An 18,949-nucleotide genomic window follows, 5' to 3' on the forward strand; every position below is an offset into this window, starting at 1 on the left:
AAGTCTCCTTATGTTGCCTAGGCTGGTCTTGAATGCCTGGGCTCAAGGGATCTTCCCACCTCTGCCTCCCAAAGTGCTAAAATTATAGGCATGAGCCACCATGTCCAGGCTATCATCTGTTTTAACTGGAAATAAGAGTGATTACAGTTTGTAAGAAAATGCAGTAGAATAAACTATATCAGAGAAAACACAGAGTGAAAGTGCCTACCATACTGCCTGAACACTGATGCTTAAAACAAATCATAGCCGGGTGCAGTGACTCATGCCTGTAATCACAGCACTTTGGGAGGCAGAGGCAGGAGGATTGCTTGAGCTCAGGAGTTCAAAACCAGCCTGGGCAACACAGCGAGACCCTGTCTCTATTTATCAAAAAATTAAAATTAAAATAACAATTTTAAAACCAAATTATACATTATATATAAAATTATAAATAAAAATCGAGAAAAATGTTTGAGTCAGAGAGTAACAAGGAATCACTCCAGTATTACTGTGTGATTCTGGCAGGTCATTGACGTCAGATGTTGGCAGTGAAGGACAGAAGAGACAGGTGCTCCCCCTACCTAAAACACTACTGGCTCTCTTTTTGCCCTCACACACTTCTGGCCCCTCAGGGCAGACCTGGGTTTCCACTACACCTTATGCATATTTTATGAATTTACCTCTCCCTACTCTCCTTACCACCAGTTTGGAAGCTTCTAAAGGCTAGGCATGTCTTATTCATCTCTTAAACAAGCATCTAGCAATGTCTGGAATATAGCAGACAGTTCATAAATGTTCATTTATTGGACAATTCTGGGGAAAACTTATCAGAGAAATCTAGCCCTGTTTCAGGCTGTTGTGAACTTACTAAATGCAGTAACATATGTTATTAAACTTAGCATTCCAAGTACTCAATAAAGCAACTGACCCACAGGAGCTACTCAAGTTAAAGTCAACAACTCTAAAAAAGAAATTTAGTTAGAAAAAAACAACTGATCAGATGTCTTGAGGGAAGAAAACTCAGCAAATATCAATTATAGATAAGAATCATATCCTGATGTCTAAAGAAAAACGCTCTAAAACGGCAATTTATCCCAACTTAAGTATATCAACATAACCTGGCCTTCTAAACTAAGACTAAAATTCTATCAGTTTACTACGTTGTCCCATTTAGAGTCGGTATCATAGTTTCTCAATTTTCCACTTAACTCCTTCCTTTCTTTTTTTGAGACAGGGTCTCACTCTGTCACCCAGGCTGGAGTGCAGTGGTACCATTATAGCTCACTGCAGCTTCAACCTCCTGGGCTCAAATGAGTCTCCCACCTCAACCTCCTGAGTAGCTGGGACTACAGCTGGGCACCATCACACCCAGCTTTTAGACAGACAGACAAAGTTTGTAGAAAGGACTTACCTATGTTAATAGTTCAACCAAGACCAATTTAAATTTTATTAACTATTGTTTATACAATGGCACACGGCCCTATTACATAGGGGGTTAACATGTAAGAACACGAAACATTAAGACGGGTGTCATGGCTCACATCTGTAGTACCAGCTACTCAGAAGACTGAGGCAGATAAGAGGATTGCTTGAGCTCAGGAGTTCAAGACCAACCTGGGCTATATAGTGATATTCTGTCTCTTAAAAAACACACACACACATAAAACCCCACAAATCATTAAATGATGATACTGTATAAGAAATTAATTAATTATACAAAAATTAGCTGGGTGTGGTGGCACGCGCCTGTAATCCCAGCTACTTGGGAGGCTGAGGCAGGAGAATCGCTTGAACCCGGGAAGTGGAGGTTGCAGTGAGCCAAGATCGCGCCACTGCACTCCAGCCTGGCAACAGAGTGAGACTCCACCCAAAAAAAGAAAAAATTAATTAATTCTGGCTAGAAAATATCTAAACCGTGATCCTGGCTAGAACTGATTGCAGTCAATTTTGTTTGGCATCATCTTCAGTGTTGGCACTGGTTTGCTGACCGACCCTGAACCACCATGAACCTGCTGCCCACTAGTTTATCAGCACCAACTTTCTTTGCTTTATGTGGGTATTCAAAGGAGTTTACATAAAAGGCTTCGAGTGGGAAAATAAACTTCAAAAGTTGAAAATCCTTGTGCCTGGCCTTAGTATTACCAGTGGGATGACAACACAAAGTTACAATTTCTATGTAAAACTGGACCTCTAGGAGGAAAGAATGGTATTTAATATTTCATTCACCACCCAACAATAGGGCTATGCATTAAGATCCTATTATTTGATGAATGTGCAGTGTTATATTTAATGACTATTTCCTCAGTCATTTACTACTGGCTTCCTAAATGAATGTTCTTTCCACAGCCTCATGATATTTTTTAGGGTTTGAGACAGGGTTCTACTCCGTCACATAGGCTGGAGTGCAGTGTTGTGATCTTGGCTCACTGTAACCTCCACCTCCAGGGTTCAAGTGATCCTCCCACCTCAGGCTCTTGAGTAGCTGGGACTACAGGGGCACACCACCAATTCTGGCTAATTTTTGTATTTTTAGTAGAGACAAGGTTTTGCCACGTTGGTCAGGCTGGTCTTGAACTCCTGACCTCAAGTGATCCACCCACCTCAGACTCCACAAGTGCTGGAATTACAGGAGTGAGGCACCATGCCTGGCCTCATGTTTTGATAATAGATTCTCCAAGTACCTTTTGATTTCCATTATTTCAATGTTACATGAGCAAACTCTAGACATAAAATTGGCAAACCTTTTCTTAAAGGGCAAGATAGTCAACATACTGTTTCAACTACTCAATTCTGCCCTTATAGTATAAAAGTAGTCTTAGATAATATGGGAAGAAATGGATATGCTGTGTTCCAATAAAACTTTATTTATAAAAAAAGGTAAGCCCACAGTTTGCCAACCCTTGCTCTATCTATACTCCTTAGTGTCCTAAGAATGTCCTCAGTTATATACCATGGGGGAATCTTTGGGTGTAAATTTAAGACAAGACCTGGTGATATACACATACATGCCTAGCTGACAAGATTTTTCTCTACTTGTTTCCACTTGAAGATAACCAGTAAAGTCAACACAAGAGAGGGGTGAGATACCAAGACCAGACACAAGGAGGGGCTTTGAGACTCCTGTTTCTCAGTATGGATGAGACTTATTGTACAACAGAGAAGGTCATTCCACAAGGGCAGGACTAGAAAAAACAGAAAGCAAACAAGCTATAGGTGACAGGTGCTAAAATAACTTTAGGAAAGCCAAAAGAAATGCTCCATCAGTGATAAAATCTAAGTTTACAGAACAAATAATTATGGAATGACCATTCCAATACTGCTGGACACAAAGTAACTTTACGAAATTATTTTAAGTAATTATCTACTTCTCTGCTAGGAGATTAAGTGATTCTCTGCTAAGAGACACTGGCCTCATTTATTTTGGTGGCTCAAATTATATACTCCCATCATTCAATGTCAGCAACTACAATGGTGATCCTAAGTAAAACCAATATAGTTTTAAGCAGCCTTGGAAGGGGAAAAAAAAAAGGTGAATCAACTATTTTTAGAATCTCTAGCCCAATCTCAAGGTATACCTCTATCAGATATGCCATGTCTTCATGCTTGCCTTTTTTCTCAACTTAACAAAATTATAATGAAAGAATCAAAACTTACTCACTTAAGACTTCCAAACTAATGAAAGTACAATTTTATTTCTTGCAAATCAAATGAACTTACTCTAAACCGAAATTCCAGGCATCAGCAATAAAAAGGAAGTAAGAGATGATCACAGTGTAGCTTAAAGCCATATCCTAGAAGGGCCAACCACAACCATTTGTTAATGTGGCAAAGCAAAGAACAGTATCTACTCTTCCCTTCTTCACATGGCTGCCTGGTTAAATTTCCCAGCTTCTTTTGTAGCTAAGTACGGCAATGGGGCAGAAACAGAAATAATACAACTTCCTGGTTGTGTCCTTCAAGGGCAGAAATAAACCTTCCCCCTGGCTAGAATGTGAATATATTAGAAGCTGATAGTCAAGCCATGATACTAACCCTAGACTGTGCCTGCAACCTCTCCATGTGGAGAAAAAACCAAAAGAACAACAAAATTATCTTCTTTATCTGAGAACAGCCCAAACTCTACACTATTTGATACAACCTTTCTGGCACGCTATAGCAAACATCACATTTTACCAACACATTCCAAATTCCGAGGTTGTCGGTTAAATATTTCTTTAAAGAAGTAGTGGCCAGGCGCGGTGGCTCACGCCTGTATTTTGGGAGGCTGAAGTGGGCAGATCACTTGAGGCCAGGAGTTTGAGACCAGCCTTGGCAACATGGTGAAACCCCATCTCTACTAAAAATACAAAAATTAGCCGGGCATGGCGGTGCACGACCTGTATACTCCCAGCTACTTGGGAGGCTGAAGCACGAGAATTGCTTGAACCATGGAGGCGGAGGCTGCAGTGAGCTGAGATGGCACCATTGTACTCCAGTCTGGGCAAGAGAGTGAGACTCCTGTCTAAAAAAAAAAATTAAACAAAAAAAACAAAAAACGAAGTAGAACTTTGGTTGAAAGCTTTATGTCTTTCAACTAAGGAATCAAAACAGTAAACTGCAGTTCCAGTTTCCTGTGCAGGGTCTGAGGAAGGAATGGCAGGCACCACGTCCAGCCTTCCTGACAGGCACCTACGGCAAGAAGCCCCTGACAAGAAACAGGCCAAGGAGATGTATGAGGAAGACAAGGATTTCAAGCAGAAACAAAAAGAGGAGCAGAAAAAACTTGAGGAGCTAAAAGCAAAGGCCACAGGGAACGGTTCCCTGGACAGGTGGAATTAACAAATCTGGCAAAAGTCTATGGTCATTCTATCCTGAATGCATCCAATTGCTCATCTGATCTCAGAAGCTAAGCAGGGTTGGGCCTGGTTAGTACTTAAAAGGGAGAAATCTGGAAAACAAGAACAAAAACCAAAAAACGAACCACTGTGCCCGAGGCAATGATTACCCTTGATCCCATTCCTATTTAAATATCTGTATTTCCTACCATAAAATCTTCTGCTTCCACTCTAGGAAGCAAAGGATGAAATGTCTTGGAGCCTGTTGCACATTTAAGAATAAGCTTTCTCTCTCTCTTTTTTTAAGCACAGAATCTCGCTGCCACCCAGGACGGAATGTGGTAGTGCAATCTCGACTGACTGCACTCTCTGCCTCCAGGGTTCAAGCAATCTTTGTGCTTCAGCCTCCTGAGTAGCTGGGATTATAGGCATGCACCACCACACTGGCTAATTTTTGTATTTTAGTAGATACGGGTTTTTGCCATGTTGGTAAGGCTGGTCTTGAACTCCTGATCTCGGGTGATCCACCCACCTCAGCCTCCCAAAGTGCTGGGATTACAGGCATGAGCTACCTACCGCACCCGGCCCTAGGAATAAACTTCTGGAAAAAAGAAAATAGCAGTTCCAAGATTTTCTTGGACATCATCTTTCTTATCTGATATTCAATTGCTGGCTCTGTTTACATAAAAACAGCATAACATGGTACAAACATCAAAGTATCTAATAATAACAGTCTAGTACTTTCTGGAAGGGGTGAGATAAGCATGATGATGAAGGTGAGCAGGAGAGGAAAATGTCTATTACATGTGATCACCAGGATAGTTCAAAGCATTTTTTAAGATTTTCCCCTTTAAAAGTATAAAGTGACAATATTTATAAAGACTCCTTTTTTGAGGCATGCTTGATGGTATGCAACAGTAATCCCAGCTACTTGGCTGAGGTGGGAGGCTCACTTCAGCCCAGGAGTTCAAGACCAGCCTGGACAACACAGCAAAACACTGTCTCCAAAAAATTCCTTTCTTAAATGAATATGTATTTTTGTCTTTTTTTTTGTTTTTTACTTCTGGCTTACTTTCATGATTATTATACAGGGATATAGACATGGATGATGCAAGACAAGGGTAAAAAGATCTGGCTTGACTGGATGTAGTCTGTGTCTCCTCTTCTTCCCAAAAACTTAAGCTGTAGAGATCAGTATGCTTTCAGTTAATATTTAAATGCCTCCCCTCCAAAAAGTTTTCTATCTTTGGCAAATGTCGCTGGTTTTCCTCTCTGTTGCCAAGATCTGCTATTCATTTCATGTTTTACTATTTTAGAATCTGTTTTTTTTTTAACCCCATCAAAGCTACCAACCACTGTGGTTCTATGTATATTTCTCCTCCTTCTCTACTGTCTATCTCAATGAGACAGAGCATGATAAACAGCAGCAGAAATCCTTGCTGCATATCAGTAAAGTGCCCTTACTGGGATGCTTTTTAAACCACCACTGCCAGCCGGGCGCGGTGGCTCACGCCTGTAATCCCAGCACTTTGGGAGGCCGAGGCGGGTGGATCATGAGGTCAGGAGATCGAGACCATCCTGGCTAACACGATAAAACCCCACCTCTACTAAAAATACAAAAAATTAGCTGCGCGTGGTGGTGGGCGCCTGTAGTCCCAGCTACTCAGGAGGCTGAGGCAGGAGAATGGCATGAACCTGGGAGGCGGAACTTGCAGTGAGCCAAGATTGTGCTACTGCACTCCAGCCTGGGTGACAGAGCAAGACTCCGTCTCAAAGACAAAAAAAAGAAAAAAAAAACCCACCACTGCCCAAACCCCACCCCACCCCTATTAAAAGAGAACCTGAATGGTTTCAAAGCCTCCTCAGGTGGTATGAATGTTCTGTGAGGGCTCTGGGCAACCACGGTGAAACCTTTGACTGAGACAAGCCTGGGCTACATGGAGAAACCCTGTCTCTACAAATACAAAAAAATTAGCCAGGCATAGTTGCACGCTCCTGGAGCCCCAATTACTCAGGAGGTGAAGGTGGGAGGGTTGCCTGAGCCCAGGAGGTTGAGGCTGCAATGAGCCGAGATTGCATCACCGTGCACTCTAGCTTGGGCAAGAGTGAGAAACTGTCTCAAAAAAAAAATATGGGCTCTGAAGGTCAGAAAAATCTAGGTTCAAATCCCAGTTTTACCATTTAATAGCTGTGACCTTGGGGAAGTTAACTTTCCTAAACTTCATTTATTTGTAAGTGTTCACTATGTGCCAAGCAGTGTTAGATATTGAGTAAGGGTGATTATGACCCCCTGTCCTCTAAGAGCTTATAATGGGTGATAGGAACTTACAGGAAGCCAAAGACAAGCAAACAAATTTAATCCTAACAAGGCTACTAGGACACACAGGAAGGAAATCTGGTCCAGAGTCAAGGGATCACCAAAATCTCTAAAAAGCGGACATTAAGGCTGAGTCCTGCAGGATAAGTCATAGTAACCAGATGAGGCTGTTAAAGGAAGCCTGTTCTTAATAGAGGAGGAAGTGTGTGCAAAAGGCTTGGATACAAAAGAACTCAGCTTAATTGGGAGATACCAGTTCAGGACTGGAGTCAAAATGAGGAAAGGACAAGAGATGAGGATCAATTGGGACTTCGGCTTCTACATCTGCAAAACAGGAGTATTATCTGCTCTGCCTGGTTATCTCAATATTAAATTTTACACATACAGCACAGTGCCTTGCACATAATAGATACTCAAATGATACACCCCTTAACAGAACAGAATCCCTAAAAACTCAATATAACAGGGCTACTTTAAAATTTCCACTTTCTTCCTCCCCCACTCTCCATTCTCTTAAGGGATGGATGAGATAAGAACAGAATCTTCACTGCTAATAACATGCTTCTCCTTGATGGAGATCCTAGAAATGTCAGCCATAGCTGGCAGGAACATGTATAACAGACAACATCTCATTGGCCAATTGATAGAACTACACAGATTCTGCAGATGTCCTTTGGCATCAAAATGTCCTGATTTTTTTCTTTTCTTTTCTTTTTTTTGAGACGGAGTCTTGCTCTGTCGCCCAGGCTAGAGTGCAGTGGCGCGATCTCAGCTCACTGCAAGCTCCGCCTCCCGGGTTCACGCCATTCTCCTGCCTCAGCCTCCCGAGTAGCTGGGACTACAGGCGCCCGCCACCACGCCCGGCTAATTTTTTGTATTTTTAATAGAGATGAGGTTTCACCGTGTTTGCCAGGATGGTCTCGATCTCCTGACCTCGTGATCTGCCCACCTCGGCCTCCCAAAGTGCTGGGATTACAAGCGTGAGCCACCGCGCCTGACCTTTCTTTTCTTTTTTTAGAGACAGGGTCTCACTGTGTCACCCAGGCTACAGTGCAGTGGTGTGATCATGACTCACTGCAGCCTTGACCTCCTCCTGGGCTCAAGAAATCCTCCCACTTCAGCCTCCCACATAGGTGGGACTACAGGCACATACCACCACATCTGGCTAATTTTTAAATTTTTGTAGAGACAGGGTCTCACTGCATTGCCCAGGCTGTGTGGCAACACCTGAGCTCGAGTAGTCCTCCCACCTTGGCCTCCCAAAGTGCTGGGATTACATACAGGATTTGCCATGCCCGACCCCCCCAAATCTTTAAAATACTATTAATATTTTAGCCCTTCAATAATACATGTTTATAATTCCTAAAATTAAGTCTAAGATTTTAAAATTTATTTCTCAGCTTCCAATCTGGATATTAATGACTCCTAATTTAAGATTAGATGACTGACCCAGAGCAAAAAACATACAAGTTTAGAATGGCAAACAGTCAAGATAAGATGCTACATTTATTTAGCATCTTGTTAAAATTTTTATCAGCCAACGTTATTATTCAGCTTTATGCTTTAATAAAGCTCAACTTTAAAAGATTATTTGGAGCCGGGTGTGGTGGCTCATACTTATAATCCTAGCAGTTTTGGAGGCTGAGGTGGGAGTATCACTTGAGCCCAGGAGTTCAAGAGCAGCCCGGGCAACATAGTGAGATCTCGTCTCTACAAATAATTTAAAAATTAGCTGGGCGTGGTGGTGTGTGCCTGTGGTTCCAACTACTAGAGAGGCTGAGGTTGGGAGGATCATTTGAGCCTGGAGGTCAAGGCTTCAGTGAGCTGTGATTGCACCACTGCACTCTAGGCTGAGAGACAGAGGGAGACCCTGCCTTGAAAAAATAAATACATACACAAAGGTTACTTGGTTAAGTACCAAATAAGATAGCTTCTTTTTATACCATGCTTACTTAATGAAGGTATACTTCCAAGACAAGTAGGTTTCTTGATAAGAAAATCTAACAATTTTAGTAACTCAATTACACGTTAACACATAGAAAATGTAGTTGATCACTGACGTTTAATTTAGAAAATGTCTATCTTCAGAAAGAGCTAAATTTTGCGTGCTTATTATGTGCCAGGCACTGTGCTAGAAAGATTCATGTGCCTTATCCCATTTAGTCCTAAGAGGTAGGTACTATTATTAGCACACCTATTTCACAGAGGGGAAGTGGAGCTTTGATTTTGTACCCTACCCAGCTAGGAAATGCTAAATCTATTCTTTGAACTGAGGACTATGTCAGAGCTCAAGAAAGATTCTAATTCCATTCCTGTTCAAAACAGTGGTCTCCAGGTAAAATAGATCTTGATTAATTTAAAAATCTCCAGAATATTAAAGTTACATTATAGCACAAACTTATAAACAGTGACTGAATTTTACTTTCAGCCTTCTCTTTAATATGCCTAAATAATTCTAGACCTTGAACTTTCCTAAACCTTTAATCATTTATGGCGCTCTCTGCTGCACCTATCCATTAGAACAATTTTTAAAAACATAACACTGTGTAATTATTTTCAAAAGCCCAGAGATACTAATCAAGTGATCCTAATAGTCTTAAACACTATCCTCAAACCAAAAGATAAATGGAGATTGGGAAACTTGCATTCTAAGTGCCACCATCCAGATAAAATTGCCCTGTGAATTAGAGTAATTTCAATCAGATCCTGTAAAACTGAAAATTTTTCTCAAGACCAGAATGAGACAGTAACTGTAAGATAGTTTAAAAGTTCAAATTCTGTAACATAAAATGGTTTTCCACATAGCAAATTCAATAGCAAAAGGTAGTCAGTAGGGGTTAGGGAGAGCAGTAACAGTTTAGAGAATAATAAAATTGCAGGGCTGGGTGAGGTGGCTCATGCCTGTAATTCCAACACTGGGAGGCTGAGTGGGGCAGGGTCACTTGAGGCCAGGAGTTCAAGACCATCATGGGCAACATAGCAAGTCTCATCTGACAAAAAATAAAAAATTAGCCAGGGATAGTAGCACCCTGTAGTCCCAGCTACTTGGGAGGCTGAGGCGGGGGTAACACTTGAGCCCTGAAGTTTGAGACTGCAGTGAGCCACGATCACACCACTGCATTCCATCCTGGGCTACAGAGCGAGACTCTCATCTCAAGAAAAAAAAAAATTACAAAATATTAAACTATTCATGTCATAGCCACTCTGCCTTAATGCAAGACTAAAATTACTCTAAAAAAATCATATGCTGCTCAAATAAGGGCTAATTTCCTTACTATATGGTGTCCTTAGTTTTAAGTTAACACATTACATACTAAAAGAAATCCAGGCTGGGTGTGGGGGCTCACGCCTGTAATCCCAGAACTTTGGGAGGCAAAGGCGGATGGATCATGAGGTCAAGGGATCGAGACCATTCTGGTCGACACAGTGAAACCCCATGTCTACTAAAAATACAAAAATTAGCTGGGCATGGTGGCACGTGCCTGTAGTCCCAGCTACTTGGGCGGCTGAGGCAGAAGAATAGCTTTAACTCGGGAGGCAGAGGTTGCAGTGGGCCGAGATTGCGCCACTGCACTCCAGCCTGGCGACAGAGCAAGACTCCATCTCAAAAAAAAAAAAAAAAGAAAGAAAGAAATCCAAGGGCATTTCATGCATTAAAAACTCAATTAGGTTTTCATATAGGCACCTGCATTTACGACTGTTAACAGCTATTAACACCCAGTGAGTTGGTTTATACAAAAATACAAACCAAAGTAAGCGTATAATTTGTTAGTTCTCTGACTCATTAATCATTCTTAAAAAAGATTATTTTCAGGCCGGGCGCAGTGGTTCATGTCTGTAATCCCAGCACTTTGGGAAGCCAAGGCAGGTGTATAATGAGGTCAGGAGTTCAAGACCAGCCTGACCAACAGGGTGAAACCCCATCTCTACTAAAAATACAAAAATTAGCCAGGCGTGGTGGCGCATGCCTGTAATCCCAGCTACTCAGGAGGCTGAGGCAGGAGAATTGCTTGAACCTGGGAGGCGGAGGTTGCTGTGAGCCAAAATAGCGCCACTGCACTCCAACCTGGGCGACAGTGCGAGACTCCATCTCAAAAAAAAAAAAAAATTTTTTTATTTAACATACAAATGACTATTCTGGGCTCAAGTGATGCTCCCATCTCAGCCTCCGGAGTAGCTAGGACCTCAGGCATTCGCACTACCATGCCCAGCTAATTTCTTTTTTTGTGGAGAAGGGGTTTTAACGTGTTGCCCAGGCTGGTCTCAAATTGCAGAGCTCAAGTGATCCACCAGCCTCAGCCTCCCAAAGTGCTAGGACTAGAGGCGTGAGCCACTGTGCCAGGCCCAAAAACCATTTTTAAGTGTCACATCAGTTATTTGCTAAGGTATTAGCTGTATTTAAAAAAAAAAAAAAAAAGAGTCCCAGCCTCTTGGGAGGCTGAGGCAGGAGAATGGCATAAACCCGGGAGGCGGAGCTTGCAGTGAGCTGAGATCGGGCCACTGCACTCCATCCTGGGCGACAGACCGAGACTCTGTCTCAAAAAAAAACAAAACAAAACAGGATTAAGTTATTATACTAGAATCCATTTAATATAATGCACTCGGCAAGACAAACTCAAAGTTACTAAGTGGAGGAAGTGTAGGCAGGATATTCCAATTCAATTTTGTGACAGGAAGTACCTGCTATGGAAGTCTAGAAACAAGAATACCAAGTTCTGTTTTAGCACAAGAGAAAAAAAAGAAAACACTGGTGTATAGGGCAAAAGAGGAAGTTCTTTCTAGTGAACCATCTGTCAGGTATTACAGACAATTAGGAAAACATTCACTTTTCTGCTAGGTTTATGTGGGAATGTAGTTCCCCAGGTGTACTGGAGCCTGGATTTTGCAGTTTCCCTATGGCAACATAGCCTATGATTCAATTTTTATTTTTTTATTTATTTAGAGACAGGGTTTCGCTCTTGTTGCCCAGGCTGGAGTGCAATGGCCCGATCTAGACTCACTGCAACCTCTGCCTCCCCGGTTCAAGCGATTCTCCCAGCCTCAGCCTCCCGAGTAGCTAGGATTACAGGCATGCACCACCACACCCGGCTAATTTTGTATTTCTAGTACAGATAGGGTTTCTCCATGGTCAGGCTGGTGTCGAATTCCCAACCTCGGTGTTCCGCCCACCTGGTCCTCCCAAAGTGCTGGGATTACAGGCGTGAGTCACCGCGCCCCGCCTATGATTCACATTTTACACATCCATAAGAAGACAACAGTGGCTTGAAACATTAAACTATTCGTTTCATATTTTAAAGTTTAACTTTTTAGTATCAATGCTAACTACGTAAGAATCGTTTTTTAAAAATACTTAAGTTTCACAACTTAAGTGAATATACTACTGAGCTGTACACTTAAAAATGGTTAGGATGGCAAAGTTCACGTTTTGTGTTTTTCACGACACAAAGTGCATAAGTCAATGAGAAATTATTTCACTTAAATGTTAATAGTAGCTTGTCATATAAATTTTGATTAAAGGCAAAATCATCTTATACTTAATTTTTAATAAAGTAATTTGCTGTCATCTTTAAGTTAATGTTAATTTTTAAAGATGCTTCCATACATGGGCAAATTCTTTAATACTGAACTATAGAGTGAAAGTGAAGCACTATTTTCAATATCTTTCAAATCATCTGAATTATTTATTGCCAACAAACACTAGTTGTGAAATTAGGTATATTTTATTTCTGTTGATTTCTTCATTCAGTTAAATGCAAATCTCGAATTAAGACAGCAAGATCCCTAAATAAATAGGCTTTTCTTAAAGCAACTGTAGTTTTGGATTATGAGGTAAGTGACACCACACTTCAGCCTTTAGCAGGGCGGTGGCCCAAAGTGCTTAAGTCAACCATGTCCAGCCACCCTTCTGGTCTGGCTCAGCCCTATCAAAAATTGTCAGGCTTCTGTGAACTTTCATTAAGTCCCGTTTAGAAGACTGCACAACCTAGGTTACTTTAGTAGCTCGGGAAGGGCCCGGAGCAGCGGGCTTGGCTTGCTACCTCTGGGAAGTCTCCAGGAAGAGAAAACTGGGAAAAGGCTTTAACTTTGCGCAAGCCCCTTTTCTCAGTCAACATCTTCTTCCCTTCCCTGTGAAGGGATGTGTTCTCGAAAGATCTACCCCTTTCCAACTCAAATGTCATTCCCAGATCAGCTGCTGGAGGGGCAAGCGGCGCTCAACCCACGCCCTCCTCTTCGAGCACCTTCTCCAAGTGCCAGGGCGCCGGGCTCGCTCTGCAGCCCCCCCACACCAGCCCTATAGGAAGAGGGGCCCTGGCTCACGACCCCGGCCAGCCTCTGCAAGGGGGCTCCCGGCCTGGGCGGCTGTGGCTGCCCGCGGAGGTTCACTCCTGGGCCGAGTTGGGGGTGACCAGAGCCAGCGGGAGGGGTTTCTTGGGAAAGGGGAAAGACGGCCTCACCTTGACCCTGATTTCGTAAGTGGTGAAGCGGCCCCGGCCGACCCCCACCGTCTGCGGGTTGCTCACATCGATCTCGAGGAAATTGCTGGGGGGTCCGTAGGCATCATTGAGGTTCTGCGGCTTGGTGATCAGCCGCCGGGTGTCAGCCACGGTCTCCGCCATTTCGCTGTAGCCGCCGCCGCCGCCGCGGGCTCCCTCCGCCCCCTCCGCGTTCAGCCGCCGCCTCCGAGGCTGCCCGCCGTGGGGACACGGGGCTCGCGCGCAGCGGTCGCGAAGCGAACGAGCACGTAGAGCGGGCGTTCACCCCGCACGCGAAGCTCCTCCCCGCGCCCCTCAAGCTTCCGCCGCCGAGCCCAGGGGAGAAACAGCTGACTCGCTGGAACGCCGAGCCCAGGTCCTGGGCCCGGCCGAGGCTGGGGAGGGGCACTGCGGGTTGGGGTGTGAGGAGAAGCGGTGTCATGGGACTCGCGGTTGCAAACAGGTTCCGGCCGGACTACAACGCCCACAATGCACCGCGAGCGCCGCCGCCGCCGGGCTGCGGCCGACGAGGCGAGGACCCAGACGCCCAGGGGCGGTGCTTCCTGTGTCTCTGCGCCAGCCTCGGCCTGCGGCGGGGCAGAGCGCCGGAAACGGCCTTCGCGGCATTAGGAAATGCGGGCGAAAGTTAAACGGGGAGATTTTAGAGATTTGCCAGCAAATCGAAACAAAACTGCCCCTACTAACTGTACCAACAGTGAACCCCTGAAAATGCCTTTCTGGAGAGGGTTAAACAAATGCCTGAAATGATTTTGCCATAAACCTGAGCATTCCACCAGACACCCGTCTGGATTGATAAATTGAAACCAGTAAAGTGTGGGAGTGAAATAAAAACAAAAGCCCTAGCTAAATCCTAGCATTATGGTCAAACCGTATTTGGAGACAGGTCGGCCCGCTAAAACAAAGTAACAGTAGACCGGCTGCAAGCTGCCTTGGGTGTCCACTTTCATTTCTCACGAAGTCCTGGTAAGGTTTTTTTTTTTTTTTGTTTTTTTTTTTTTTTTTTTTTTAATATTAAACGTACCTCTACAGGACTGGAAATGCAACTCACATAAGCCTTTTTAAGAAACAGGGAGGAAGGCCGGGCACGGTGGCTTATGCCTGTAATCCCAACACTTTGGGAGGCCGGGGCGGGCGGATCACGAGGTCAGGAGTTCGAGACTAGCCTTGCCCACATGGTGAAACCCCATCTCTACTTAAAAATGCAAAATTAGCTGGGCGTGGTGGTGTGCGTCTGTAATCCCAGCTACTTAGGAGGCTGAGGCAGGAGAATCGCTTGAACCCAGGAGGCGGAAGTTGCAGTGAGCGGAGATCGCGCCATTGCACTCTAGCCTGGGCAATAGAGTGAGACTTCATCTCAAAAAAAGAAAAAAAAGAAAAAAAAAGAAAGAAAGAAATGGGGAGAAAACCCAGTTAATTAGGTCCTAGTTCATCTCTCATGGTCCAATGGGAAATGCAGATTTAAAATGTTGAGATACGATACATTTTTTCTCTCTTTGCCCGGAGAGTTATCCTTCTTAATGGTATGGTCTCACAACTATTTCTGCATTTTTTAATATGTCAAGTTTAATCCTATAATTACTTTAAATAACCTGATCTTCCCCTCCCCCGTTTTTTTTTTAGATTTTAAATTATTAGTAATTATTTGTGGAGACGAGATCTCACTATGATTCCCAGGCTGGTCTCCAACTCCCAGCATCAAAGTGATCCTCCCGCCACAGCCTACCATAAGTACTGAGATGGCAGGCATGAGCCACTGTGCTCAGCCTGATCTGTCCCTTGATCCGTTGAACTGAAATTTTCTTTTCTTTTCTTTTCTTTCTTTTCCTTTCTTTTTTTTTTTTTTTTTTTTGAGACGGAGTCTCGCTGTGTTGTTCAGGCTGGAGTGCAGTGGCGCATCTTGTCTTACTGCAATCTCCACCTTCCGGATTCAAGCAATTCTCCTGCCTCAGCCTCCCGAGTAGCTGGGATTACAGGCGTGCGCCACTACACCCAGCTAACTTTTGTGTATTTTTTTTTTTTTTTTTTTTTTTTTTTTTTTTTTTGAGGCGGAGTCTCGCTCTGTCGCCCGGACTGGAGTGCAGTGGCCGGATCTCAGCTCACTGCAAGCTCCGCCTCCCGGGTTCACGCCATTCTCCTGCCTCAGCCTCCCGAGTAGCTGGGACTACAGGCGCCCGCCACTTCGCCCGGCTAGTTTTTGTATTTTTAGTAGAGATGGGGTTTCACCGTGTTAGCCAGTATGGTCTCGATCTCCTGACCTCGTGATCCGCCCGTCTCGGCCTCCCAAAGTGCTGGGATTACAGGCTTGAGCCACCGCGCCCGGCCACTTTTGTGTATTTTTAATAGAAATGGGGTTTCGCCTTGTTGGCCGGGCTGGTCTCGAACTCCTAACATCAGCTGATCCGCTTGCCTCAGCCTCCCAAAGTGCTGGTAGTACAGGCGTGAGCCACCGTGCCCGGCCAACAGCAACCATTCTTAATAACACTAAGAAACACTGGAATAAAAAGAAATTACTTGTCCGGGTGCGGTGGTTTACTCCTGTAATCCCAGCACTCTCGGAGGCCCAGGCGGGCGGATCACCTCAGGTGGGGAGTTCGAGACCAGCCTGACCAACATGGAGAAACCCCGTCTCTACTAAAAATACAAAATTAGCCGGGCGTGGTATCACATGCCTGTAATCCCAGCTACTCAGGAAGCTGAGGCAGGAGAATTGCTTGAATCTGGGTGGTGGAGATTGTGGTGAGCCAAGATCGTGCCATTGCACTACAGCCTGGACAACAAGAACAAAACTCTGTCTCATAAAAAAAAGAAAAGAAAAAGAAATTACTTAAATACATTGTATATTATTTTCCAGAAAACAACATTCATTTATTCATTCAACAAATATTTGTTGAAGGCCTATTAGATGTTTTCATTCTAGGTACTAGAGATTAAAGGGTAGATAAGTCAGGTTTATAACCTAGTATATAGTCTATCTTAGGGAGACAAATCAGTAAATAATACACCTGCCAATATGATTGGTGCTATGAGACAAAACTGAATAATGTGACAGATAGCGACAGACAAGCTCATTAGATAGTAATGCTGGGCATGTCTCCTAATACAACAGACCAAATGGGAATTTCACTGGTATGATTAGAAATGTGAGCTCAAGAAATGTATATCAATGGCTCTGAATTGAAGTCTATGAAAGCTAAGAGACCAGAAACTACTGTATTATGTTGTCATCGGTGACACCTGAACAAAGCAATCATAGAATATTCTTATAGAATGCTTCTGTCTAATTCCTTGGCGGCCACTCAGGGCACACTTGGGCAGCCGGAACAAATGCCTGCAGTGGGGAAGCGGCTAGGAGGGACAGCAGCACAGCATCATAGCACAGTTGTATAGCCAAAGAAGACCTTCCTGGTGTAAATATATGGAAAAAAAAATCTTTATTTTTCAGGAATTGTGATTGCATTTCTAGAATGCAAATCCAGAAAGAATAAGCTACTAGAATTAACAAGAAAATGTAGTGGCAGAATAGAAATATAGAATGTAATAGCTTTCCTTTGTCTAGGCAATATCTAGTTAGAATGGAAATGGAAGAAAATACACTGTTCGCAAGTGACCAGAAGTACAAAATATCTAGGAAGGAAGGAAGGGATAGGAGCTATAGGGAGCAAAGGAAACATAGGACTAAAACTATGAAATTGTATTGAAAGATGTAAGACAAAACCTAAAGAGAAAAGAGTCTGTGTTCCTGGATGGGAGGACTTAATATCAGAAAAATGTCACTCTTTCTAAAATTAATAACTTAATACAATTAGAATCTCAGTGTGGTTAGTTTTACTCACCCACTCCTACCTTGGATGGATGGGTGGCAATGAGTCAAGTTTTTTTTTTTTTTTTTGAGATGGAGTCTTGCTCTGTTGCCCAGGCTGGAGTGCAGTGGCACGATCTTGGCTCAGTACCTCTGCCTCCTGGGTTCAAGCTATTCTCTTGCCTCAGCCTCCTGAGTAGCTGGGACTACAGGCGCCAGCCACCATGCCCAGCTAATTTTTGTGTTTTTAGTAGAAACGGGGTTTCACCATGTTGGCCAGGCTGGTCTCGAACTCCTGACTTTGTGATCCACCCACCTCGGCCTCCCAAAGTGCTGGGATTACAGGTGTGAGCCACCGCACCTGGCCCAAAGGTTTTATCATTCAGAAATGGCAAAACTCGGCTGGGCACGGTGACTCACACCTGTAATCCCAGCTCTTTGGGAGGCCAAGATGGGCGGATCACCTGAGGTCAGAAGTTCGAGACCAGCCTGGCCAACATGGTGAAACCCTGTCTCTACTAAAAATACAAAGAAATAGCTGAGCATGATGCTGGGCGCCTGTAATCCCAGCTACTCCAGAGGCTGAGGCAGAAGAATGGCTTGAACCTGGGAGGTGGAGGTTGCAGTGAGCCGAGATGGTGCCACTGCACACTCCAGCCTGGGTGACAAGAGTGAGACTCCATCTCAAAAAAAAGAAAAAAAAAGAAATGGCAAAACTAGCTCCAGAATTTATATACTTACCAATATTTTATGCTGCCTCTTAGGCAGGAATTCAAATAGACAATAAGCATAAAAAAGAAATGAAATTACTATCAGATGACTGTTTAGTGAGCTCAGAATAAACACAAATGGATAATCTTAATGGCCAGAGCCTTCAAACTGTGATAATTAATACTCTACTCAAAGGACACACCTCTCAGGGCACCCACAGTGATACCAGTATACAGACAACTTATTTTTCTAGAATTAGGCCACTTTAGGAAAACATAAAATTGATGATAGTTTTCTAACATTTTAGCTCATCGTTAGAATATATTCATGTCTTCTCCTCCTACCTCCACTTCAACTGCCACTATACTCAAACTCACTAATCATATAAATGCACATTAAACATGAATACTTTTTTCTGTCTATCAGAATGGCAAAAATCCAAACGAACAGAAACACACAGTAGGAAAGTAGGAAAACAGGCATTCATATTTTGATGACATGAGTATGAATTGTTACACCCTTTTGGAAAAGTAATTTGATGATATTTATCAAAAGTAAGACTATTAGAGTTGTTTTACCTGCAAATCTAACTTTTGCTGCAAGAGTCCATGGTACACAAGGTTGTAAGGGCAAGGATGTTTATCACATCTTTGTTTGTAGTGGCAAAAACTGGAAACAGCTCCAAGGCCTATCAGTTTTTAAAAATGCTTGAATTAGGCTGGGCAATGGCTCATACCTGTAATCCCAGCACTTTGGGAGGCCAGGTCAGGCAGATCACTTGTCAAGACCAACATAGGGAAACCCTATCTCTACAAAAAATTTAAAAATTGCAGGG

The 18,949-nt window shown here is 43.4% G+C and overlaps 1 protein-coding gene across 1 annotated transcript in view; it reads right to left on the minus strand.

Moving 5' to 3' along the window:
* The window catches only part of SNX3 (sorting nexin 3), a 50,506-nt gene extending 36,437 nt beyond the window's left edge, over positions 1–14,069 (minus strand). The window contains exon 1 of the mRNA XM_033234786.1: positions 13,566–14,069. Coding sequence (XP_033090677.1) covers positions 13,566–13,727 — 162 coding nt within the window. The 5' untranslated portion in view covers positions 13,728–14,069. The remainder of the gene's footprint in view (positions 1–13,565) is intronic.
* Between the last annotated feature and the right edge of the window lie 4,880 nt (positions 14,070–18,949).

This window comes from Trachypithecus francoisi, unplaced genomic scaffold (genome assembly GCF_009764315.1).
Source record: "Trachypithecus francoisi isolate TF-2019V2 unplaced genomic scaffold, Tfra_2.0 Lachesis_group15, whole genome shotgun sequence".
Lineage (NCBI taxonomy): Eukaryota > Metazoa > Chordata > Mammalia > Primates > Cercopithecidae > Trachypithecus > Trachypithecus francoisi.